The sequence below is a fragment of the Antrostomus carolinensis genome, unplaced genomic scaffold, assembly GCF_000700745.2.
Source record: "Antrostomus carolinensis isolate BGI_N321 unplaced genomic scaffold, ASM70074v2 scaffold16810, whole genome shotgun sequence".
Taxonomy (NCBI): domain Eukaryota; kingdom Metazoa; phylum Chordata; class Aves; order Caprimulgiformes; family Caprimulgidae; genus Antrostomus; species Antrostomus carolinensis.
Window position 1 is genome coordinate 6,674 of NW_010286611.1, and position 27,786 is coordinate 34,459.

At 35.9% G+C, this 27,786-nt stretch overlaps 1 protein-coding gene across 1 annotated transcript; it reads right to left on the minus strand.

The window, feature by feature from the left end:
• Positions 1-27,310, minus strand: GRK4 (G protein-coupled receptor kinase 4). The gene is made up of 15 exons (XM_010176789.1): positions 27,229-27,310; positions 26,460-26,572; positions 22,509-22,586; positions 21,219-21,319; positions 19,777-19,869; positions 18,350-18,413; positions 17,272-17,412; positions 14,876-15,066; positions 9,268-9,305; positions 6,584-6,673; positions 5,771-5,979; positions 4,849-4,986; positions 4,061-4,198; positions 1,746-1,868; positions 1-218 (listed from the first exon to the last, which is right to left on the minus strand). The coding sequence occupies exons 1-15, from the start codon at positions 27,278-27,280 to the stop codon at positions 165-167; spliced, it is 1,623 nt and encodes a 540-aa protein (XP_010175091.1). The 5' UTR covers positions 27,281-27,310; the 3' UTR covers positions 1-164.
• Positions 27,311-27,786: the final 476 nt, after the last annotated feature.

A 27,786-nucleotide genomic window follows, 5' to 3' on the forward strand; every position in this document is an offset into this window, starting at 1 on the left:
TTTTTGTACAATTAAGCTTTAGTGAAAATATACATCTTAAAACAAATGAAGTACAAATGTACAAAAATCCTTGAACTCAGATAAAAAATATATATAATACACTTTGCTACAGAGATACAAAACATTTAATGTTTGCTCATCCTTTCTGATGAGAGTAAAACGATTTAAAGTCTGGAGGACTCCTGCTCATCATCACTGCAATCAGATTTAAAGCAGACCTGCAAGAGAAGACAGAGACAACTGAGCTGCAGAACTGATGCTATTGTTGGATTATGTGTTCTATGGGGCACAGAAAGGCTGGAGGGGTGCAGGGTGTCTCTTTTTCCAGCACATTTTACTCCATACTAACTAAATGCTTTGGGAATATCAAAGGAAACCACAACCCAATGCCAAATCTCCAGTCATTAAAGTTTCATTTAACCTTAAGATCTTTCCTTCTTTTGACTTCACAGGACAATTAACTGCAGTCTTATTACTTCAAAAACAACTGAAGGCTCTCAAGCCATATTAATTTTTTTAGGTCTCTTCTTAATACATAGAACTATCTCTTGGGACAGCATGAACCCTGCTGATTCAGCTTGAAAAGACTACAGTAAGACACAAGCTCTAACTGTAGCTATATGAGGTTATTTGTACACTTAACCATTCCTTCTATTCCATTACTGTAAGTGGGAGAAAAGTGAATTTGAAAAGGTGAACTAAAAATGGCAGTACCATTATACATTCCATTAGCATTGTACCGTTTTAGAGAGGTGAATTACCAGCTGATGACAAAAAATATCATCATGCAATTTTAATACATGGCCCTGTTGTGGCTACTTAATGATATGCTCCTAGCAATCTTAAAATTCCATTTCTGCTTGAAAGCAAAACTAATTTCTACAGAAGTGTTCTCTACTGGAATACACTCATGCTTCTAGTTCCACTCTAAGTGCAGGCATACTGAGCAAGCAGAATTGTGTACAACATCTCCAACTGAAAACCTTTGCAAGTAACCTACTTCTCATGACCTACAAACAAGTACAACATGCCACGTGTCTTTCAGGTGGTAAATACTCAATTCATATACATCTAAATGTTTACCAAAGAGTAGAATGTATGTGCATAAGAAAAGGCTGTGCATTATCAGTAGCTACGTAAACATATATTATGTTGTTGTTTTGGTAAAGGCATTAAACTTCCTACGACATTTTAACATTTGTTTCATGACCCTTCTTCACACTCATTCATTTGGGGGATGTTTTTACTTATTTGCTTAATACACTAGAACGATTCACTGAGAGCCTAACTTATTCTAAAGAGGCGAGAGTTGCATTGCTCCAAGACACTCAATTCTGTGTTCATTAGGCAATTTTATTGAAGTTTTTCCAGAGGGGGCCTCAATTATCTCTGAAGTCTTTATAAAAACTGGCAAAATACTTAAGGAGCAAGACCCAAATTAGTATCTTTAGGCAAGAAAGATCTATAGTACAGCTGTTAACAGCACACATTACATTGTTCCCAGGTAACAGCTAGCAGGCACTAGAGGAAGACACAATGCTGAGGGAGGATAAACTCCTGTAGTTATAGGGATTGTTACAGTTGCTGAAATGCAGTGCAAGGGCAAAGCCATAATAAACCAGATTTAATTAATTCCAGTATTCAGCAAACAACTTGTTTTTCCTATCACAAAATAGTATTAAAAACTGAATGGATGTTAAGGTCTTACTGGTAATTTTCTTATGAAAAGAAAGAAATACCCTTACCTCTCCACTAAAAAGCCTGTGAAAGAAGCCTCTCTTTGGTTTAGGAGACCTCTCTCGTTCTGGTGACACAGTACCATCAGTTTCATATGCATTGATATCTTCAAAGCATCCTGTTTCAATCATCTTTTAAACATAGGAAATACAGATGAAATATCCATACAAGCCTCTCAAACAAGTTCCATGTATTATTTACTTACTCTGGCTGGGTACTCCTAACAACTTTCACATTCATCAGCCAAACTACACCACTTGCAGAGCTCCATGAAGGAAGGCACAAAGTCTACGTTAACTCTCCTTGTGCACCCAATGAACTAAAGAATAGCAATGAGAGCACTATCATTCAGGTGAGCACTCAGATGCTCCCTTGTAAGGCATTTCTTCTGCCCATGATGCAATAAGCAGAAGTTTTTAGAACCAGAAATTCATTTTCCCTCCATCTATTCTGCTCATTTCAGAGCAGTCTAGCCTCACAAATACAATATATTTATATCCAGGACTGAACTTAATTAATAAACATGATATTGAGTAGGAGAAATTATTATTCTATGCAGAATGCTTTTTACAAAGTAAAAAGGGGGATACTTTTTACAAAGGGGATGAATTGCACTCTTGGAGCCGGGGGGAAGCAGCTCATGTTTGACCACAGTAATTTAAACATTATTCTTGTGTTTTGGACAACTGTCTATCAAAACACAACTAACATATACCATAATTAGAAAAAAGGCAATGAGATAGAGAAGGTAATACTTCATGGGGCATGGGGGAAGATATAATGAAGGCAGGTCTCTGGAGAGAAGCAAGGGATTTTGAAATAATCTGTTTGTGTACACAGAAAACAAAAGAATTAAAAACACAATTACTGGGAGCAGAAAGGACAGCAGAAAGAGTAAATGCCAAAAGGTAACAAACAGGCATAGTCAGAAGGGGGATAGTGGCTATTGCCTACATGTAGTTGGCATTTACTGGTGAGTGCCACTGATACACATCTATCATAATGAGCATGCAACCAAATGAGTCCGCCTTGTAAAGGGAGAGGGGGCATAAAGAGGAATAAGAAGAAATGCGGTCTGCTTTTGTTGTAAACCATGACATTAGGTAAAGTACGGGAGAGGAGGAAGAATTCTTAAAGACTGCGAGCAAAGATTTGAGTGAAAGCTCAGTAACATGAATTAAAAGAAAAAATAAGCACAAATGTACAATGAAGTCTGCACAGTTATTCCTTGAAAAGAAGGAATTGCCATCACCAGAATTCCACAGCTACTTTCAACTTTCTCCCTCTATGTGGGGTTAAAGTTATAAGGCTGCAGCGCATTCCTTAATGACCGGGTCATATTCTGAAGTTCAGAATTACAACACAGCACTGGAAATACTTATTTATCCAACAACCTAAGGTTCATTGCTTCTTAGTGAAGACTTTCTATGTCAAATTATACCTTTCAAATCTCCTTCTTAATGTAATGAAAAAAAAAAAAAGCACAAGGGAAAAAAAGGAATGTGCTTTTTTCTTTGAGTTGTTCAGAAATTGCTCATCTTTTGTGTTCAAGCTTTAAATAACAATTAAAAAAATCATACTGGGAAAGAAACTACACTAGTAGAATTCAAACTAATACTAACTGCAGAAAGTTATTAACATCTTACAATAGAGGGAAGGCATTCATAGAAAAAGAACTACAATTTTAAATAATAGTTACTGAATGCTCTTCCTGAAATAATAAAGAAGTTTTGAATTTCCTAAATACAGACTGAACTGCATGCAGAGGTAACAAAATTCTAGCGTTCTATGCAGAATACTAGAATACTCGTTCACTAGACAGATGAAAAAGCTTTAAGAGAAAGTCTGACTCAACTGATATTGAACTGTTTGTTTTGAAACCTTAGAAAAGGTGAATCTGCAGTTCTGTATGCCTGTGTCACTTGGATACTCTATTGATACACAGGCGTGATGACACACAGCTTGCACTGTGCCTGTTTGCTTTTCAACACTTCGAATTGCATTCTATCCCTCTCCTATGAGGAGCAATATTGAATAACTTGATAGAAGAACAAGAAAAATATGGTTATAGTGATGCTAAATACTGTTCTGTATGCTGTATCTATGATGACAAGATTCTATTTATGCAAATTTATCACTGATCTCAAGTTTTAGCAAGTTTTTTGTTTTGGGAAACTTTTTTTCTGAAGTCTCTCAGCAATGAAGTCTAAACCAGAAACTTCTTTACATCTCACAGAAAAAGTTAATACTATAACTATACCCATTATTAAAACTTCTATATTGCTGTGCTAAAGAAAAGAATCTTTTATTAAATATACAATACCTCATTTTGCCAAGGGATTGAGACACAACCCGTAACAAATTTGGAATAGAAGTCATCATCTGTAGTATCCAGGTTCACTCCTTTTACTGTTGAGAACTGCTCTATGTCCAGGACATCTTTACAATACACGGCACGTGGCTGCAGGACAATACAAGATTGCTTCACTAAGGTTTTGTGGGGTTTTGGATTTTTGTGGTGTTTTGTTGTTTTGTTTTGGTTTTTTTCCCCTTAGATGAGCAGAGGGGAAGCAAAATGTCTAGAATTTTCTATTTCATATGGCTGATCACCAAATTACCCTACACTACAAAACAGAAATGCAAAATCTTAAAAGACTCTCTTCATAAAGCACCTAAACAATTCCATCCATCCTGCAAGTAACAGGAAAGAAATATCAAAAAGAAACAGCATCCAGCTTCTCTGGGTTTCTCAATGGCTGTCATCATTCACTCCATTCTCCATTCACACCATTCTTCTGTCACCCTCCTTTCAACTCCAGAGTAATTTCTTCAAAGCAAATCCTCATTTGTTCAGCATCTGAGCTCTGTAAGTAGACTTTTAAGGGCTAAGACATCTGCTACAAAGCTCCATAGAGCAATACCACTATTGTAATTTGGTTTGTGATCTCAGATGAAATGCCACAAAACAACTAGCTATGAATAGCTACAATGGCATTCTCCTGACAATTTAACTAACTTTCAATGTTTCTTGGAGTTCACTTGATTGCTGACATAGAATTATGACAGTTCTTGCCTTTTCAGATACTAATCAAATCTGTCTCACCTACTTACATCTGGCAAGAATGGAGGTTCTAACATGTTAGCTTCCAGCCTCTTGAAGTTAATATTCTTGAAAATAGGATGTTGCTTTACAATAGCAGCTCCATCTTCAGTGCAACCAAGTCGTTCCTCTGGATTTTTAGCAAGTAACTGCAAAGATATGGAAAACAAGACTGATCCAGCAATATAATGCCACAATTAAAAAAAAAAAAATCTATATACGATATAGACATCAATAAGTTTATTTTATTACTTGGCCTTTTATTAGGTGAAATTTATCATGGTATCAAAATGAACTGGAAATCCAAGCTACAACATTCTGGGAGCAAAAAGATTTTCAGTAGACAAAAGAATCCCTGAAAGCAGACCATTTGAAGATTATACTAGATTATATTAATTTATGCCATGCTGAATAGATTTTACAGACTTTGCAGTAGACTTTACTTTCAGGAAATAGAGATTTACTTTTTTCCAATGGACATAAGTAATGCACATATTTTGTATAAACTAGTAAAGAAAATTTTTGAAGCTTTCTGTATAGACATGCCTCTTATTAAATTTAAGAACATGCAAGATAAAAAAAAGCTGTTCTCTCGTACAGACTCCTTTAGGCAAGGAAACTAGGACACTACTCTGCCATACTCCATCTATAATTACATGTGGTCCAAAGAGTACTGGACCTTTTCATTCATGTGATGAAAAATCAATCTATGCAGCCTTCCTTCATCTTGAAAAATGTTCAATTGATAATTGAACAATTAATGGAGAATCACAAACTTCCATCTGAACCAAAGAAAGATTTAAGAACTCCAGGTTTGAAAAATTTTCAATAGAAGACATTAAAATAATGCAAAAATAAATTAAAAAATAAATGTAGTTCATCTCAAATAGGATTAGAAATTTAATTTTCAAACCTCTACGTCTCTTCACCCACCATCCTGCAGATGGATTTTGCCTCCTCTGAGAACTTGTCTGAATATGTTTCCTGGTCTTCCTTTACTCTCCGGTCAATCTCATCCCGTTTGACCCTTTCTTTATGCTTCCTGAATGGAGACTGTCCTTCAATCATTTCATAAATCAAACAGCCAAGACCCCACCAATCCGGGCTGAATGTATACTTTTCGTTTTTGAGCACTTCTGGAGCTATAAAACAAAAGCAAAGAAATCCCCACAACAATTCACTTTAAATTGAACTAATTCCCTTTACATTTAATTCACTTTAAATTTAAACTAATTAAATATTAGAGAAACTCTCAGGTACTCTTTTGGCTCTGTGCAGTGTTCTTTGTGTAATTCTTCTGTACTGTGAAGAAACGTTAACTTCTACTGTAAGGACTCTGTTTACATCCAAGAGAAGCACTTCAAGTTCTTTAATACTTAAGAACAGTACTGTTTACAAGCTGAGAATTAAATTTTTACAAAGCATGGAAAGAGATGTTTTGTCATAGTACATCTGCTTACCTGTGACCCTAAATCTCTTCTGAATCACAGAAAAAAAAAAAAAAAAAAAAAAAAGTGCTTTCCTAAAGTTCTACCTAAAGCTAGAATTTCCAGAGTTAAGTTTTCAAGTTTATCAGTAGGCTTATAACTGACTACTAACATCTATTGCCGTACATTGTAACCTTTCTTGCCATAAAATGCCTAGTAACTAATCCAGGCTCAATGTAGATCTTTGGACAAGTCATTCATATACCCAAAGAACCAAATTTTCTGGTAAAATGTAACTAGCAAAGGATACTTTACATACCCATGTATCCAACAGTCCCAACCCGTCCTCGGACAGTTTCTCCTTCTGGAATCTGCACAGCTAAACCAAGATCTGAAATTCTGATATGTCCTATTTACATTAAAAGAAATTATAAATAGTTAGCAAATAATAAAGTATCATCACTTTTAAACAAAAAGTTTCTGTAGCATACCTCATGAAAAAACCACTCTTAAACATCAAAACATTCAAATACTTATAGCACTAAGTGTATTTAGCTGAACTAAAAAAAGAGTGATTGATCATTATGCAACTCTTCCTCAAATATAAAGATAGAGATGCACAGATCTAACTGATTTCCCGAAGGTCATACAAAAAAGTTGCTGTTAAGCACTCTAATTCCTAGCTTTGGCATAGGCTGCTACTCTAGGGCGAACAGAAATGATGACTATTCCAAATTCTGTCTCTATACATAAGACACTTGTGTTTTTTCTATTCTGTAATCCCACCACAAACACTCAGCTTTCTGACTTCCTACCAAAACATCAGAATTTACTTGTTATTCCGAATATGAGAAAACTGTAGCCTGTACTGAGACACCAGGTTTTCCTCTAACAAAGTATCTTAATAATGCTAAGCACAAGTAACTGGAATTGCTGTCCCCACTCCCAGCCTGAAAGACAAGTAGCCTACTCATAACCTACTGCAATTATTTATATTGTAACATGTCAGTTCAACATTGGGATTTCCCCTTCTCATGAATCAGTCTAATGTAGCAAACGGGCTAATAAAATGAAATAGAAGGTAACTTCTGAAGTTGACTACCTTTCCTGTTATGCATGGCACTTACACTAGTACATATAACACACAAGTAGTCTGGTGGAAGGCTATGAATTGTCATGAACAACCCTGCTCAGATGGGGAAACAGTCCAAGAGCAGCAATGGGAGTAAGTCCACCCTACCCTCCCTTACATGCCCATGGACAGAGATAGTTCTTTGCAGGACAGACTCAGCAGCAAAATATTCAAGATAGTTCAAGGCAAGAATTGTATTTACACTATTCTAATTTAAAAGTACATAAGGTATTTCCTTAATAAAAAAACAAAAGGCTAGACAGAAGAAAGGACAATTACATTTTCAACTCAATTTTAAAACAGATATTGCCAGAGACAACAGAAGGGCTTCCCCAAGGTCATACAGAAAAGAAAGGCTCAAAGGGGAGGGAAAAAAATCCAAACCAAACCAAACCCACACTTATTTCTAATACTGGATATAAGGACAGGAACACTGTCTAAATTTACAGAAACATCACAGATTCACAGAATAATTCAGGCTGGAAGGGGCTTCAGAATGTCTCTAGTACAACCTTCTGAGCAAGCAGTCAGCCCAAAGTGCTGGAGGCTTTTTAAATTCTTGTCTAGAAAGCCTCCAAGAGTGGACACTGCAGCACCTCTCTGGGTAGCCCGTTCCAGTGCCCGAGTGTCCTTTGTGCCAATATTCTCTGTTGTTAAAAAAGCTCTAGAGCATCAATGTTAGTTAAAAGCATATTAATTTCTTATTTCCATGTGATAGATAATCAAGGGGAGGGGAGAAAGAGTGGAGAAAGTAAAGTGCCACTCTACATACTGGTTGGAAATAACTAAATGCTCTTGAGCAGCAAATTCTATTTTAAATACATGCAGACACTCTTCTGTTCCCTGACATCTGATGAACCCCTTTCAAGTGCAGGATCTGAGCTCCTGAAGCGATTTTCTAATTAGTTGCCTCTGCTCTCTGGAACGAGATCAGAATATCCCTGGCAGAGAGAAAGCGTTCCAGTGCAGTCCTGCAAGGCCACATTTTTCCTCAAAAAAGCCTTCAGCTTTTGCAAGACATTGCTGGAGAGAAAAATAAAAGAATGCATTTGATGTCAAGCAAAGCTTTAACTATTGGAAAGTAACTTCTCCCAAGCATTACCTTTTTACAAATTTATCAGTCAGAACATGCTGACTTTAAAAAAAAAATACTGTGCTAATGACTTCAAAACCAGTTTTTCCTTAACAAAAATACTCAGCAATTACAAGAACAAACTGGTAATATTCATCCACAGTTTAGAAGGTGGTGATTGCTGCACATGTTCTACAGTGAATTCAAAAGATTCTGATAAATATCATACAAAGTCATTAAAGAAAATTAATTTGGCTTCTGAAAAACAAAAAAATTACAAACACTTCTTCATATTGTTTGTACTTCCTTGATTCCTTCCAGCCACATATGCATCAGTGACCATCAGACCTGTTCTAGATGAAATGTTAAAACAGAGATCCTTCAGATTTGTTTTATTCTTTACTGCTTAAAAATGATAGTTTACTAAGTAAAATTCTGGCCCCACATCTAACAAATCATGAAATGAATCTTGTCAAAGAAAAGACAAACAGAGAACAACTCCATATAAAAGTTTTTGCTATCTTAAATCAAGGGGAGGGGGGAGAAGAACGAGCAAAAGGGGAAAAGGAGCCATTTGAAGGCGGAAGATTGACCCCTCAAACATCATCAGTGTCGTCCCCTAAACACTCAGTATTTTCCCCTACTTTCTGAAAAGCAAGGACAGTTTTTTCTTTACCAACTAAAGTTAACATTTGTCAGTCAGGTCCCTTTTATCATGAAGAAATCCCTTTGATTTCTGGCACAGTATTAATTAGATTAGTAATTCAAAATTCCAAAAGTAATTTTAATTTTTACATACCACAGTCATCAAGGAGTATATTCTCGGGCTTCAAGTCTCTACAAATTAAACACAATAGAAATGTGAATTATACAAAGGCAAAATTATCAGCCAATATCAACTGCAACTTAGGCAACATAAGACTTCATGGTTCTGATTAAAGGAATTTTTCCAGTTTCCACCTATATACAAAAAGAAATGTGAAGCTGAGGACCTACAATAAAAATAGTTTAACCACAGAACTCTTGAGATCCATTTTTTCCCAACTCTCTAATATATTTATATTAACAACAGCAATTAATATTTCACAGATGAGAAACTTTCTCTACACAACACTAAAATCCTGATATGAAGAACCACCAACTTTAGTGCTCACAAATGAAAGACATTTCTTATGAGAGTATCAGCCATACAACTCCACAATGGTAAAACACATCAGTGCTTGCTGCAGTTTGATGCTGATCCCTTGCTATATTGCACCCCAGGGTGCCAGAATATCAACAAAGTGTAATATTCCCAAAACTAACCACAGGCTTAATATCATTCATTCAAACTCCATTCCTTTAATTTGGACATGCAGCTTCTAAACCTCACTAGACACTATAGCTAGTTAGGATTCTTTGCAATCAACTTGCTACAAGTCTCTACTACTTTTCTGTAAACATCAAAGTTTCACATGAAACATTTTTTAACTATTAAATGCTAGCAAGACTCAGGTAACAGCAAAAGGGCAATTAATTCAGTGTTGCAATTCTGCACTTTATAGGCATCTTGTATATTTTTACTTTAAGAACAAAAGAAACTCAATGGGATATTTGAGTTTCCATGCCCCCTCAAGGAAAATTTGGGGAGTCACTGAAGCTGAACCAGCAGCTGTGCAGAGGTTACTTCTAGGATTTATCCTCTAGCAGATTCTACTGAGAACATGCACTTTTATATATACATAAAATATATACATGTATGGAATATACATATAAGAGATAATAGTGTATATTATATACATAATTGTGATATGCATAAGAAAGTATGTGAACTACAACACAGTCTCAGTTTTATTCCACCATAAATATCATAAGGCCAGAAACAGACAAGCAAAAATTGGTACTAAAGGTTCAGTTATTATTAGAATAGATTATTAAAAGCAGTATGTACATGTATGGGTATATGTACAGTTGTGACAAGAAGAGTTACTCATATACAAGCAGAAAAGATTGAATAATGTAAAAAGCAATTTTAGGAAGAATGACTCTAGAATTTACATTCAAAATGAGAAATACACATGCATATTTGTTCACCAAGAAGTCTGTATGCTTTTTCCCCCCAATTATTGATAAATTGATGCTCTGAAGTATGCGTATTCATGTTATAGTTTCATTATTTAATGAGATTAACTGTATAAAGAAGTCAGCAAGATACTTTGCTTCTAATACATTTAAGTACAGACAGTCTCTATCATCTTAATCATTTCACGTTACATGTGAGATTACAATACCAGAGGAACCAGGAAAGATCAGAGTAAACAAACAAACAGAAACCTCACACCAGTATCAAAAAAAGCAAAAGAAAATTCATCTTAAATTTTAGGTAGAAACACGTCTACTTTAAAGGACATAATATATGCTCAGGTGAACTCAAGTAAACAAGTTTAAAGAGTTCCATCTCCAAGAAGGCTGGCTAAAGCCTAACCTAAAATCCAATACTAGCAACATCGGCTGCTTAATAGAAGCTAATTCTGGTCTGACATGATTTTGGTCGGTCAACAGTAAAACTTGTTTCTAGCCAAAATTCCATCTCTCTAATGCTCTTAGTTTCTAGGCCTAGCAGTTTGCAACAAAGTCAGCTTTTGGAAGCACTCAGCTATAAATTCTAGCTCTGAGATCCAAGCTTGGGGGTATCAGCCTTCTCCCTCTTCCTTTCCTCCACCACGACAGAGGCCAAAATCAAAGTTTCTGTTGGAATATCCAGACACCAGTCCTGCACTGGATAACAGGCTAGTTGAGATGAAAACCAAGCTCAAAACAGAGCTAGCAATGCAATTCTAGCAAGAGAAGCAGCAGTTTTCCCTTAGGAAGCAGAGAAAAGCTAGAGGACTGCAAAGCTCGTATAACTAAGACGTTAATTAAAAACAGTTAGATATAAAAGATATATTTATTTTAAACTGGACTAAACATGCAGTGATTTATTTGTGCTATACATTACACCAGCCTTCCTACAGAGTAAATTTCTGGATAAAAATCTTTCAGGGGATTTCACTGTAAAGACATCTACACTGAGCATAGCACGAGTCAGGCAAGGAGCTATTTGGGCTTATCCACTACAGCTTTAACAGGTCTTTGAGCCTGATCTTTGACCTTCCAGGCACGTTCAGTAGAGCTATGGGCACCTACCTGAGTTTGGAAGTAAAATCTAGGTTTTCAAGCAGCTTATCTGATAAAAACCACTACCATCCTTGAGGAGCTGGGTAACTCCTGCAGAAAAACTGCAGCAATTAAGTCCTGTTTGGAATGCAGGCACTTGTTCCTTGCTCTGTCTTATGCAAATCCTAACTTTACTCTAGGTATTATCAGAGTTTTTATGCAGCAGATGGGTGAATAGCTCCACTATTATCTGTCCCTGTCTATTTGCTCATTTTTCTAATGTCAGCAACATATGGCAAGTTACAGGTAGTTTCACGAGCTCCCATTAAACAAGGAAACTGGCTCAATCACTATCTCAGCGCAGTGTGGGGCCCTCCTTCCAGCTCTGCACCGGTTCTTTTAATCCACTGGGAACTCCACTAACAAAATGGCACAACTGACTCCAGGATCCTACAGACAGCACCAACACCACTGCTTGAAATTCAGTAGTAACTGGTAGAAAGATACATGAAACACACAATAAAAACTGGTGTTAATCGAGAGGAAAGTCAGACCTAGTTTTCCTATTTTATGAGGCATTTTGCTACTGATACTGACACATCCTAATTATAATAAATTTATAATGTTCAAGGCCAGGGTGGATGAGGCTTTGAGCAACCTGGTCTAGTGGAAGGTGTCCCTGCTCATGGCAGGGGGGTTGGAACTGAATGATCTTTAAGGTCCCCTCCAACCCAAACCATTCTATGGTTCTATGATAATAATTTTTAGCATGACTGACCTACATTAAAACTGCCACTCTAGAACTGAACAGACTGACAAGATGAAATGATTTTACTCCTATCTGCTAACACCCGTCTGCACTGAGGATTTCCATTTTCAGAAGTTCTGAATTTCCCTTCTTCTACTGCCTTTACAGGACACTTTACTGGGAATATACAGATGGATAGCCACAAAATCATGCCTCAAGAAAATATTTTATAACAGTATGTTATAGGTCTGCTTTAACAGCTTAAGCTATTTGTCTAAAAAGAGAGTTTAAAACTCCTCCTTTAAGGCTGGAAAACAAATGCAGTAACAGATCTTGAGATATGGCAACAGAAAAAGAACTAGCTCAAATTTCAAAAAATTCATTGGTCCTACCAGTATTAAATGCTTTCAAAATGGCAGTAAAATAAGAAAAACAATCCTTCTGTATTCTCTTGCCCTGAAGAACAAAATATACTAGTTACCATAATTTGGAAAAATAAATCATTGAATCAATTAAAATATGTTTCATTATGTTCTCCATCCCACAACCACATTAAAATTGGAGATTGCCAGTATAACTTCTTTGGTGAGAATAAAATAATTATTTTCACTAGCTCTCTGCTTCACTAAACATATATAATCACTCTATTGCTGCTTAAGGTGCCTGATAAGAGAATTTTGATTGTGTAACATATCACTATAATTGGTGACATTCTGAAGACTTCTGTGACCACCTATTCTGGCTTCTTGACTTTAAAACTAAGATTTACAACTATGCTCCTAAATGCATAATACAAAAAGAAATACATAGGGGGAAAAAAAACAAACAAATGGAGGCCATCAGGAAAAAAACAACCATCAGCAAAAGAGAAGAAACAAAACGTTGTTTTACAAAAAGTTGGTCATTCGATATTAAAAAGCATAGGGCTAAAAGTGATTCTTCAGAGAGTGTAAAATTATCCAAATATTTTCTAGTTTTAGTACTCAAGTGTAGTTGAGCTGACATGGTATAATTACAGTCTCTTTTCCTCTGTTTACATACTGGGCAGGAACAACCTTAGCATGTCCTATACTGAATTGTTTAAATAACACCTTTCAGATACTATGGTTAAATTTAAACTCTTCTATTTCCTCCAAGCATACAATTATTCCGTTACTAACACACGTACAGCTAATTGTCTCTTGGTCTTTCATTTTGTTATGAATAGAGGATTAAAAATAATTCCCATTCTTCTAATTAAGAGGCAATTTTACTGAGAGTTGGTTGTGAAAATACTTTTTTCCTTGCTCATAAATTTAAGGCCATGCAAATTCTTAATAATTGGAAAATTAGTAAGTTTCCAATTCCAATTAACTTATTAATATTAGAAAAAGGGAAGAGATCTAGACACAAAGACCACACCAGAAGAAACCACAACCACTCCAAGATCTGGAATTACAGACAGAGAACACTAGGATCTGACATATGTGTTTGAAGATATTCCTGTAGGCAAATAGCTAAACAAGCTGGGCTTAAACACAAGGGCTGTGCGGTTTTTTTGCTGTCATTTTGTATTTTAAACAATTGGGTTTGTTTTCACTTGGGCAATGTGAAATGATCTACTTGTAGCTGATCAAACCATTCAGCCTTGCTTCCCTCCTACATGCATGCCAAAACACACTGTGTAACGTTGCAAGGCTGGCCGAATTCTTTAGAGAACCACAGAGAACAACCAGTATAACCCTGAGTTAACTCTGTGGTTCTGCCACTTTCTGCTGCCTGTATGTTAGTCTTCTACAAAGGGACGGGAAAACACTAAGACTCATTATATTAAAGTTATGCAGCATTATACTTTAAATCTTCTTTTAAAACAAGTGGTACTTGGTGTTACACACCAGAAAGCGTTCTTGATCCACCACTAAGTTTGTTTTGATTGTTCTGTAATACTGATGCATGCCAGAGGTTAAATGATGTATGTACAAAGGCAGAAAAGAGCAGTGAGACCATACAATCTCAATTACTATGCATGAGCCTTCTGACAGTTTCATTAATTCAAAACCAAAAGTGTTTATCGGAGGAACCTGAAATAAAAACAGGAGAAAGAGGGGAATATGGATTATAACTGACTTCTTACCCTCTTGGGTCTAACAAGCAATGCTGCAAGGGACTTTTACAGCCTTCTGTGAACTTCTACTTTAGAGTGGGAAAGAATAAAATCCCATGTCCCTAAAACTTATTTATTTGATTTACTAATGAATTTGCTTTGCAAATCATAATTTACTTTCATTTTACAAACAAACCTGAATCAACTTTATAATGTTTTAGAATATAGCAAGTACCTGACCTAAATTAACAGTAAGAAGACAAGTAAGATCAGTAATTCTGAATGACATGCCATGAAAAGGACAACTACTAAACAATTTTTTTTTGCTTCTTTTACTATGAAGCTGAAGTATAAACTTGTTTTAGTAGAAAACAATTAATACATTCAATGCTGAGCAGGCATGGAAAATTCAAGGTAAAAGTAACTGTAGATGACACTCACCTGTAAACAATTCTTTCCTTCTGCAAATCCTCCAGACCACAGCACAGTTCTGCAGCATAGAAAATAGCCCTTTCTTCATCAAAGCCAGGATTTCCCATGTTATATATGTGAAACTTCAAATCCCCTCCATTCATTATGGTTAATACTAAACACAGGGCATCTTTCGTCTCATATGTATAGGATAAACTAACCTAAAAATGGGGCAGGGGGAGAAGACAACCATTATTCATTCATAAACCCCAATACAATTCACAGCTCTTTTTTCCAATACAAGCAACATATGAATCCTTTTTTAAAATAAAAAAGAACAAAACTGCCAAGTAGAGAATTTCCCCTGTTGAATACTTGAAGACACAAAGGAGTTCAGACTAATCTGCATGTATACACAAACCCTGCATCACCATACAAAAGTTGTGACATGTCTGTTTAGACACCATAGAGCTCCATCCAGACAATACCTTTACTGATGATGCCCCTCAGCTGCACGTTTTCTGTACTACTCTTTGTAAAGAAAATGTGTGCATATACCTTATTTTATTAACATGTCAGGAATTCTGCATTTGTCAAACTTCTACAAGACTCAAAGTTGTCCTACATTAGAGAAACTAAAAAAGTTGTTTTAAGATCAAATATGTAGCTTCTGTTCCTCCCTCTGCCTCCCCAGATAATGCATATTTCCCTGGCTTAGAACTTGCCAACAGTAAAGAATCAGTATAGCTCTCTATGGTCTTTCTTCCCACTGTATGTGTAATGCCAAATCTACCCACTTCCAACCCAGTATTACCTCAGATAGTAGATCTAGATCTTCTCTGTTGCATTAAAAAAAAAAAATTGTATGGCAAGAATAAAATAACTTATGTACAATCTTATAAACTGATTTCAAATTCAACTTTGATCAGTTATTGATTTATAATATTTATATATGTTGAAAAAACAGAGGTTCCACTCTTCTCACATATCTCTACAACTAGTAATTTTTGGATCAATTCAGGTAATTTCTGGATTCAATTTCAATCAATTCAAGCCTATGGCCTTGTGAGAAAATAACATTAGCATATTTATACAAAAACATTCTTTATAAACGTTTAAAATACATTAATGTATCTGGACAGCAGGTTCTTAATTTTTCTTTTAGCTGGCAAGAGTCTTCAGGGGTTTTTTTAATACATAAAGCTTATCAGAAAATACCTACATACATATTTTATACATACATACCTATATTTACATATACATATATTTATTTATAACTAACTTCCACTATCCTCTAACACAGGTACTTTAAAATGCTCTCTGAACACCAATATAAAATTTATCAGTAAATGGATTTAGAAACAAAGCAAAATGCATTTAAAATTAACATTTAAATGACAACATTTCAATGAAAAAAAATAAACATCACCTGGGGGAAAGTTTACCTGGTACATCTTTGATCATTCTAAGTTATTTCACTGCTTACTAATTACAGCTACTAACAGACCATAATTTACGTGATAGTATCAGGTTAAAGTATTAAGACTTTCATTCTCTGGAATTTCTATTAAAAAGTTACGTTAATTGTTTCACATCCAAGATACCTCCTTGAGCCTTAATACACAGCAAAGCAATATAACTAACGTGAATCAATATACGAGTCAAATTTCACGTTTATCTTGAAATGTATAAGCAATAGAGTAACAAATGCTCTAAAAATACCTAAGGACATAAAAACTCTACTATTAAAAGTCACAGAAATGCAGGATATGCCACTTTTAGTGGTCATTAAATGGCAGACTCTCATGAAGTCACCCCTTTGGAAGCTCATTTATCAATGACCTCCAAAAATGAAATCAGAAATCAGCATTAATTATAAAATACGTGTATGGGAGGGAAGAAGCAGGTAAGAAAATAAAACAGAGAGCAATGCATTGGAAGAAGAGACAGAGAAGAGAAACAGAAGGAAAAAACAGATGGAATAAAGAATATGGAATATCCTCTTTATTAAACAGAGACAAGCATACTCAGTCGTAGACTGCAGCAGAAATAGAATTTAAGGTTTTTTTCTTAAATTCTTAAGAAATTAAGAATTTAATTATTCAAGTCTGAGCACTGCACCATAATCTAGTCACCTTTAAACAGAGGACAAAGATGTAGTGGCATCAGCATGCTGATGTTTTGATTGCTAGAAATAAAGCAGACAGACTAAAACCAATTCAATATTGGGTAAAAACCCCTCTGCACAAAACTACTCACAATCACACACAAAACATACTTATTATATCAGCCATTTATCTCAGCAGTCATGCATTCTCTAAATCAATTAAAAAATGTCTTGGGCCCACAAGCTCCTGGAAGAGACTGAAATAAAGTGAACAAAGCAAGACAAACTTCTGTGAATCAGATCAGAAGTAGATACTTACTACAAACCTACTATTCACTTTTTCTAAAATTCTTTTTTCATTTAGAGCCATTGACTCTCCTTTCCTCTTCTTTATTCTCTTTTTTTCTAGCTTTTTACAAGCATACATTTTTCCTGTTGCCCGTACTTGACAGGCACACACCTAAAAAAGAAGGAAAGTGTGTCAGAGATGCTAGGGAGTTTTTAGGATTTTTTTAAAAGAAGATAAAATTTTATTTTCTTTTTTCACACTCTTGAATGCTCTCAGAAAACGAAGGTCTGTAAGCATCAATACAGAGCTTTCACTCATGAAACAATTTTGAAGGGTCATAAAAGCTGTAATGGAAGTAGAAAAAGTGATTCTACAGGAGCAAACCCCTTTTTGTTGGGGTTGAATAGTTCAGTAAAAGTGTGGATCTTGAGTTAGTGAAACACCTGACTGGTAACAGTGTATGCCTAGGCAAGCAGAACAGAGGACAAACATCCATACCATAATCAAGCAGAAGAAAGATAATGATAATTTAGTGACCCTCCTTCCCCTTCAATATAGGTTCTGGTTAAAGCATGCAGGGGGAAAAAACCCAATGAATTATAAACAGAATGAATAAAATCTACAGATCTTCCTATCAGGTTCATGAATATTCTACATAATCACAGAATCATAGAATGGTTTGGGTTGGAAGGGACCTTCAAAGGTCATCTAGTCCAACTCCCCTGCAGTGAGCAGGGACATCTTTACTAGAGCAGGTTGCTCAGAACCCCATCAAGCCTGACCTTGAATATCTCCAGGGTTGGGGCCTCTACTACCTCTCTGGGAAACCTGTTCCAATGATCTACCAGAAACTACATTCTCATTGCCAAATGAAATTTCTAAACAGAAGCAATTGTTGTTAGTCAGAGGAAGTTTTCTCCAACTTTGTGCATGACCAACAATACTGAAACTAACACATTAAAATAAAAGTTTGGATTGACTAGAATTTGATACATAATGTGTCAAATGTAGATTGTTAGAGTCAATAGTTAAAAAGCTGTTCCTCCTCTGCATTAACCTTTTTTTTTATTTAAGGATTGCCTTGCAGAAAGACACTTCTTGTACTCACCTCTCCAAATCCACCTTTGCCTAGTACTCGGTAATGTCTAAATGTGTGTTTGGTTACTGGCTGCCTGAATAACAGAAAGAAACAATTACTGCAACAGGAATTACAAGAGCTGATAATCCCCTCCCCAGGTCTGTCTTCATTTTCTCCTTCCTGTTCTATGACATCTTACTGAACAAGAGTTTCCTTGACTTCATGAAGACAGTATTATAATAAGCTGAATTTCAAATGAAAAGGCTGAATAGAAACATGGGCTCCCTCATGTGGTCATCAGACACTCACAACAGCAGGAAGAAAAACTGAACAATTAGGCCCTCCTTACGCTGTTTACGGTTTGAGCCTTATCTGTTCTCATCAACAGTAAATTTATCACCTCCAGTTGTCTCCCTTAGCTGCAGTATGCTGACATGTAGGCTGCATTTCAAAGAGATCAAGCTTACAATACAGCATTTAAAAGGTAAACCATTTCTGATTCTGTTTAGCTGTTTGCCTTTTTCAAAAAAGAAAGAGTTGTGGTATGCAACAGCAGCTCAAGAGCCAAATTGTTAAGGTATTAGTGTAGTGGAAGAGGAACAGATAACTAGAGGCAGTAAAGGTGTCAGCCATTCTATGCTAAAACACTCCTAAAGGTCTATCAGAGCAGGGCTGTTTCATGATGGTGGCAGTTTTTTTGTTTTGTTTGAAAAGGGCATTCATTGTTAACACAGCTTTGTTCTCAAGACAACAAATGGAAGTTCATTTGGTAGAGAAATTGGTTTAATTGTTTAAGTAACTTCTCTAGTTCTCTTCCTGGCTTTTGCCACTAATTCAGTCAAATAAAGACATTGGATAATTGAAATTTACCATAAAATTAATGCTCAAGCACCTTAATGTTTGAATATGTGATCATGATACCCAGCAGTGCTGCATTAGAATCAGTTTGTACCGATTTCAGCCTTCTGAAAAAGTTTAGACACGCATTTAGTATTGATTTAAAAGCCCAGTCTAGACTCTGATATATACAAATCTCGCTGTCTTGTAATTACTAAATTTGTGTCTGCATGACTGAAAAACTGATTAGTTACCCAGTCACCCAGTGGGTTATAAAATTAGATTAATCTGCTTATTAAGCACTAATTAGACCATGTTTGAAATTAAAGGATGAGAGCATTCCCAAGAATGCTATCCCATTGTATATATGCATATAATAACAAATTTGCATTTACCTAATACAAATTTACCACTTAAAGACAACTGGACAGATACTTCTGTTGGAGTATTGACTCTCTTACTGTCCCATCAATAATCCTTTACATCTTATCTTTCAGATCATAATTCCTTAGATGACTCGGGCAGTGTCATTCCTTAGGGCTCTCCAGTATTTCTAGCACAAGTAGCAAAACTGACCACAAAGCAAAGCAAAATTATAATGCAAACATAAATAAACTTACTTTTCCAGCCATTTCCACTGTAAAAAACGTGAAAAATACACACTTTCTTGGTAAGCTTCAAAAGGTCTTCTGCTTAGGTATTCATGGACAATTCTAGCAACAGGAAAATGAAATTAATCTTATATGGAAAAAACTGATGAAACAGGAGGTGCTATCAATCTATTAAAATATACTTGAACATATCAATGAAGCTGTAGGCAGAAAAACATTGTCACCATGCTCTACATCTCACAAAGAGAGTGCTTGTCACAGAACACTGTTCCTGTCAAAACACTAGTGAATACCAAACTACTTATAGTGACTAGAAAGTTTGACCTCTGCATTTTCATTAAGAGTCTTCAAGCTCACCTAAACATCAGCCTCTCAGTAACTATGCAATGCATGTATGACCCCACAAATAGGACCTCTGAAGGATATTTAAGAAAAGTATATACAAGTTTTCATATATTTTTTGGAGACTGGTAAATAAAATTTTATTCTAGGATTTGAAATTGAAATACTAAATGTCACATCCAAACCTGAACACCAGGTACCTTATAATTCACCTTAAACTAAACACACCAAGGTGGCAGAAGGGCTGGAGGGAAGGAAAACAAGTCATTCAAACTGTATTCAGATATTTATTGGACAGAGGAAAGGGGATGACCTACAAGACGGATCCTCCCTTTGAGACATGTTTTACTAGGTGATCTTGCACATCCCTTTCCATCTTATAATCTCAGGTTGTTACAGAGCATGCTTATTTTTGTTGCTAGGGAGATGACCCAAGCAGTGACAAAATGTGCTGTAATCCTTCAGACATGATCAAGCGTGCCTTGAAGAACCAGTAATATTAGAAACACAAAGGCTTTAGAAAGACATGCAGCACTGGTAAACATGCACCATCCCTCCAAGAAAAGCTTTCCCTGCTGCTTCTGTGTGAAATATCACTTCATGACTTCAGAAGAAAACCAAATTGTATTTGTGTTAACTATCCCAGTCAATCCTCTAATCAGCCACCTTAATGAAATATAACTGTTGGCCCCAGTTCAACCTGTTTTCAAGAACCATAAATTGTGTAACACTGTTCAGAAACCTTTGAAGCTCCTGTTTATAACTTCATATTTTCCCGAGTACTTTCATCATGGAAGAGAAGTCACTCAAAACAGGAAAACAATAAAAAGAAATACTATTCTACACTACAGAATCCTTGGTAGCTGACAATAGTGGAATTTTATGCAAAAAAAAAAAGCATTAAAGATAAAGCTCTGCAGAAGTCAAACATCTAAATCACATCTGAAGGAAACCTAGCCCTTTAATAAATCTGTTCTAAATTTCTTACCTACGCTCATTTGAGAGACCAAACACTCCTGGGTGTAAAAACTTAATCTTTCAACTTCTCTCAGAAATACACAAATTTCTCTTGTGATACTCAAACTTAGCACTATGCATTTTTAACTTACCTAGTACACTCCATAAAAAGATCCTTAGAAGGGTTCTTTTCCAGTTTTGCTTTACATTCATTTACTGTTTCCTGAGGTATTTCTGGCAAGTGTGCTGCAGACTTTACATAATTTAAAAAAAAAAAAAAAAAAGGCGACAATTAAAGCAATTTTGTAAATCAATAGAATGAGTAAAATTTCTGTATTCAAAGTGAAAGGAAATCTTCTAATACAGGAAAAGGAAAGGAATGGTTTGGCTAAAGAGAAAACCAAGAAAGTCATATTCAGGCAAAATTTTTATTTGTTCCCTATTACAGAAAAATGCATTGAAAGCTATTACAGTTATTTACTATTTCAGTATCTGGGGAAACAAACTGGACAATAAGCCAAATTTCTTTTTCTTTCCATAAGTCTACCACCACAAAAGCAAGCTACCTATATGGCTTGGCAGGATGGAAGGAAGGGGAAGAAACACACACCCAAGTTGGGAAACTATTTCAAACCAGCCCAAAGAAATCTGTTTTTTTTTGCAAAAACTGCATGTGATTTATTGTAATCCCAAAGAAATTATCAGAGGCAATGTGGCAAACCTGAAGTCTATCTGCTTTTAAGGCATCTGTAAGACCTTCATTTAGAGTAATTTTTTCTCAAGATGGCCAAAGTAAGAGAAGCAGAAGGAGCATCTATCCACAGAAAGCAAACATCTAATTTTATATCCATGGAAAAGCTTTTACTGGATACCAAAGAACAGACTCTTAAAAATCAATCAGTGAGATCTAATATATGCAAAAGATCAGCTATTAATGATCTCCATGCAAAATACAGAGAAAGAGAATGCTCTCAAATAAAACAAAACACATTTAACTTTGTGAAAACCTGCAAGTCTGAAAATTTACAGCAAACCAACCAAGGCCACACAGGAGTCTGAAAGAAGCCCGAGAACTTGAAGAATTCCTCATTCTCATGTCTTCAGACTACAAAACTCCAGGTTAATTTGTTAATAAGTTTTCTTTAGATGCTAAATGAGTTTGTTTAAAAATATATCTTTACTTGAGACCAGTATTTTAATTAGAAAACTAGGAGAATAAATTATAGTTGTAGTAGTCTTAAAAGCAGAAATCAGTCAAGATCTCTGCTCAAGTTGACAGGAGTTTCACAGTTTTAGAAGGTAGTATACCTTTCAGAAAGACAAAAATGGGACTAAGGAAGATTGAAAGTCAATTTACTAAAAGCAATGCAACCACTTAGATCTCTCTTTACCTGACATTTACAAAACACTTGAGACAATATTTTGCAATATAATATATTTACCCCATTAGTGAAGTACATCTCTAAAACTTTCAGGCCACAGTCTATGCGCTTTTCATCTGATGATACCTCATATTCTGCCTAGGGGAATGGAATTGAAAATTAGATTATGCTCAGAGCTATTTGGCACTACAGTCTTTCACATGATGCTAGGTAAATCTTATTATGAATAACACAATGTTCCTAACATAAAAGGAACTGAAGGCTCTCATTGTTTAAAATCTATTTAAAGATTTTCAGGATACATAGTGAAACATGTACGTAGAACAGCCTTAAGAAAAAAAAGCAAATGGAATTTAACTTTTTGAAAACATAGGAAAGTTAACAATTAGTCTAAATGCAATTACAGAAACTGCATGCTAGACGTTAAATTAGAACAACTGCAATGAAATAGTATTTATGTAGATATTTCATATTTCAGAATGTAAATGCAAGCACCTAAGGACAAAGAATACACAGCAGACCTCCAGAATGAAGGACTGTATCATACAAAACAACAGTTGGGCATAATGGTAAAGCAGTCACTAAGAACCTCATAGGTTCACAGCACTCAAACCCACAAACTATTGTAAGTCATTGTTTTTGCTACTTTAATTCCACAACAATCAGTCTAATGCTAAAGAATTCTTCTGCCACTACCAAACAACCTGAGCAGGTCAGAAAAGTTAATCAACTACAGCAGTGCACTTAACACCTTCAACATTTTCAATTATGCCAAAGTAGTCACTAATTTAATAGAGTTCGGCATACTGTTTTAAGCAGATACTGTAGTTTAAAAGGAAGTTTAAAAGATAGCCTTGTCAACTAATTTCTCTTACTCACAGAGTTTAAGAGGGAAGTTTGAGCTGTCACCCATTCTTTTTCATAACTTGAGTAACTTTGTCCCCAGCTAGTGAAATGAGTCATTGGATAACTGTAATTCCTTGCTTTAATTTCTAACATTTTTATTAATTTATTTCACAACTCTTCTTTCTGCAAAGCCAAGCTGACTCCAGACTTTAAGGTCACACCTTCTCAACAATTAAAGCTTAGTATTCAGTACAGGTGGACAGCACAGCATTGTACTACCTTGATTGGCCTCTTGAAATAATCATGCTGCTGACATCACATTGCTCCATATAAAAGAGTCAGAAAACTCTTTTAATTAAGATGCGAGGCTCTTAAGACGATGGCATTTTATGACAGAAAGTTTTTTTTCCAGAAAGATTAAGTCTAAAATTTATTTAAATTTTTTTTTTTAAATTAAAATTGGCAAAAGTTATGGTAAAACCCCACAACCTTAGCCTTTCCCTTCACATCACTGCCTTACAAACAAAACCAACAAAAAAAACCCCCTCAACCCCACCCCCCCACCCCAAAAAAAGCCTGAACAAGCTTGCTGAAGTCCAGCACAGAAAAGGGAATCAGACTAACTCAGGAACCATCTGCAAGAGACAGCAGATATTTTATCTCAGTTCCTTGATCAAGACAGCATGCTATCTTTCAGATCATGAAAGTCACCGATTAGAGATTATCTTAGCTCTTAAGAGACTTCTGTATCAGTGATTCCCAACCATCCTTCCTCGCCATGATTTTTCAAATGGAAGTTAGAAAATAAATTTAAAAAAAAAAAAAAAAAGAAAATTGTGAAATCATCCCTTACATCAGTTTATCTCAACTATGACAGACTTTGTTAATTCACAGAAGTGTTGCAATCCACACAACATTACAGGTTGCATATTTCAAAATAATTCAAAATTTTCAGTTGGTATAAAACACAGTTACTTCTTAGAGACAACTGCACCTGAAAAATGACATCTCTAGAGGAGAGACACGCCTGCCTCACAGTCATGCTTAAGATTTTTTGCTTTGTTGCACTGCCAAAGATTCTACCAAGGCTTAAATAAGTGTACACAAGTTGTAACCATTAAGGGTACACCCACAGTTGTCAGTGGTCAATCCATTGTGCAATGCTCAGTAAGGGCTCTGGTTTACATTCACTTCAGGATATTTAGCTCCACTGTTCTGGATTTCTGTTCAATCTATTCTATGTCTCCAACTGTCAAATTGGTCTCTGGAATTTGGTGCCAGAACAGCTCCCAGGAGTCACAATAGCATAGTGAAATGCACTTGGGGAGTCAGCCTAATTGCACAAAGATTCATCGACAAATATAAGGTAATTCTACTGATTTGACACTAGAGTTCCTTTTCAGCTGATCAAGTGCCTCCGTTTCCACTCTCGTAGGGTGAAGTGGAGGGCACAGCAATCATCTCATGTACTTCCTTATACCCTGTGCCTTTCAGGGCCACCTTGCATTCTGATACTGTATTTTGGGATACATGTAAGCAGCAGCACTACCCTACTTCATTCTTCTTTGGTCATCTGTTCCCTGAATATAAGAACAAAACCAAGTAGGATGAAGAAAACTGTTCTTTGGTCAGCAATCTCAGCTTAAGACTATATCTTACTGCACTTGGATTAACTATGAGGGACAAAGAACAAAAATCTCTCAGCTATTGCTCTTTCCTCTTAAAGACTGTCATGTACCTGCCTACTCCTCTCATTACATTCCTCATCCCCATGAGGGTTTCGTCTGAGGATTTTTACAACACACGGCTGCAGGCACACTTCCTTTCTCCCCTCATTCTTTAGCATTAGTTACCAAGATGCAAATGTATCAAGACAAAATACTTCCTTTTTTCTTGGTCTCTAAAATCTGGTTTCTCTCCTTCCATAGATGGTTCCCTAAATTTCCATCTCCATTGTATTTTTTTTTTTAATTAGCACATTCTGTCTAGCCTAGGGCTTCCATGCAAGTTGCAACATTTTCGAGTCTGGGTATCCTAAGTAATATTCATTGTACACACATCCTTTGAGGCTCAAGAAGTCAAACAGCATGTCTTTCTAAAATTACTTCTCTCATTCCCATCACGTCCGTTTTTGTAGCTCTGACCATACCAAGACGGCAGAGATTTTATAGTAAATATTAAAAACCTTCCTTAAAGTAAGAGAGACAGAGGGTTTTTTACATTCATCAAAAATTAGTTTTACAGTTGGCAAAGAGTAAATTGAGCTATATTTTCATATATGCAGCATCAGTGAACAGATGTGTTTAGAGAAAATTAGTATTTTAAAAAATTGTTGTGTGTTAACCCTGATAGGCAACTAAGTCCCACACAGCTGCTCACTTACTCACCCCTGTGATAATCAGAAGGGCAGAAGTGAGAAAACTTGTGGGTTGAGATAAAGACAGTTTAATAGAATCATAGAATGGTTTGGGTTGGAAGGGACCTTAAAGATCATCTAGTTCCAACCCCCCTGCCATCAGCAGGGACATCTTCCACTAGATCAGGTTGCTCAAAGCCTCATCCAGCCTGAGCTTAAACACTTCCAGGGAGGGGGCATCCATAACTTCCTTGGGCAACCTAATAGATGAAGCAAGGCTGCATGCACAAGCAAAGCAAAATAAGAAATTCATTCACTTCTTCCCATCAGCAGGCAGATGTTTAGCCATTTCCAGGAAAGCAGGGCTTCATCATCATGTGTAATGGCCACCTGGCAAGACAAACACCCTAACTCTAACTCTCCCCCAGCTTTTATTGCTAAGCATGGCATCATACGGTATGGGATATCCCTTTGGTCAGCTTGGATCAGCTGTCCTGGCTGTGTCCCCTCCCAGCTCCTCGTGCATCCCCAGCCTCCTCACTGGCGGCGGAGTGTGAGAAATGTAGAAGGCCTTGACGCTGTGTAATCACTGTTCAGCAATAACTAAAACATCCTTGTTATTAACACTGTTTTGGTCAAAAATCCAAAACACAGCACAGCATGAGCTACAAGGAAGAAAATTAACTCTTCATGAGCTACAATGAAGAAAATTAACTCTTTCTCAACCAAAACCAAAACTCAGCACATAATCTAAACTTTTTACATACGAAAACATATAGGCTATCCACCTCTAACTTCTTACTGCTTACCACTGCATCCAGAAATTCAATGCATCTTTTCAAATCTGGTCTGGAATCACAGAACTGTCTGAAGAGAAGTCTTCCTATTGGCTGTTTGTCACAAAGCTGGTTATAGTCTCTTTCTGAGAAAGAAATAATAAGTAAATATCTTTATTTTTGTCTTTGTCATAGCACGGTCCTTACTCTCACTTGAGGATAGGTCAGAAAAACATCACTAAAACATGAAGATTTTACATTAACGTATTTATCAAAGACGTCAAAAACATGCAATGATCCCAATGAACAGTGAAACACTCACTTCCAGCCACATTTGTTTCTATATCATAGATTATCACATTTATTAAAAACACATTGAATTATACGGTTATTTCATTTAGGTTGGGGGGTGGAAAGCCAACAATACTGTGAAATAGCAATCCCAAAGCAAACCAGATTGTTTGGAAAGAAGGAATAAAAGGTAATCACAGAAGAGGTTAAAAAATTATTACAAGACATTAAGAAAAAAAGTTAAATATATTACCATGTCATTCAAATTACAACACAAATCATTTTTCTAATTCATGGCTTTGTAAATTTATCCTTTAGAAGCAGTCTCCTTTAACAAACAAGATGTGATACAGCTTCTATCTTCTCATAAATTTATCTTCTCATAAATTCTCCATCACATTACAAGTCTAACAGCTTTCAGAAGCAAGACAGAGTCCTTTCAGTTGAGAGCACCAAACACTAACCTTTCCTTCTCAAAAAAATCAGACAGACTGTTTCCCAGGACACCTACCGATTGAGCACCTAATACCTTCACACTGGCTAACAGGTGGCAACTTCAGCATCTCTCGCCATTTCTTACTGCGCCCACTCCGCTTCCCTGGAAGAAAAACACGAGCAATGTAAAACACAATACTATGCCAGAATAAAATTAAACATAACATTAACAGCATAAAATTAGGTCACTTCTGCACAGATCTGTCAGACTGCTTTTCATGCCTAGAAAGAAATCCATCTATCTGGTTTTCCAAACCAATAACAAACTTGGTATAGAACTTTCATATGAAACACTAACAAATGTAGCAAGCCTTTTGCAAGACAAATATTTTGCATTTTTGCTGTGCATACAGAATATCTCTGCAAAGACAAGGCAAGTATCTAGGTATTCTGAAAATTACAAACAAAACTGAAACATCAAAGACAGAAATCAAGAAAATCTGAGAATTCTCTCTCAACCACGGTGAAGAATGGAAGATGTTAAAGTTGAGTAACAAAATAGACAGAACAAAGTTCTTGAACATATTTTTTGATAATCCAATTCAGAGTCACAGAATGGTAGGGGTTGGAAGGG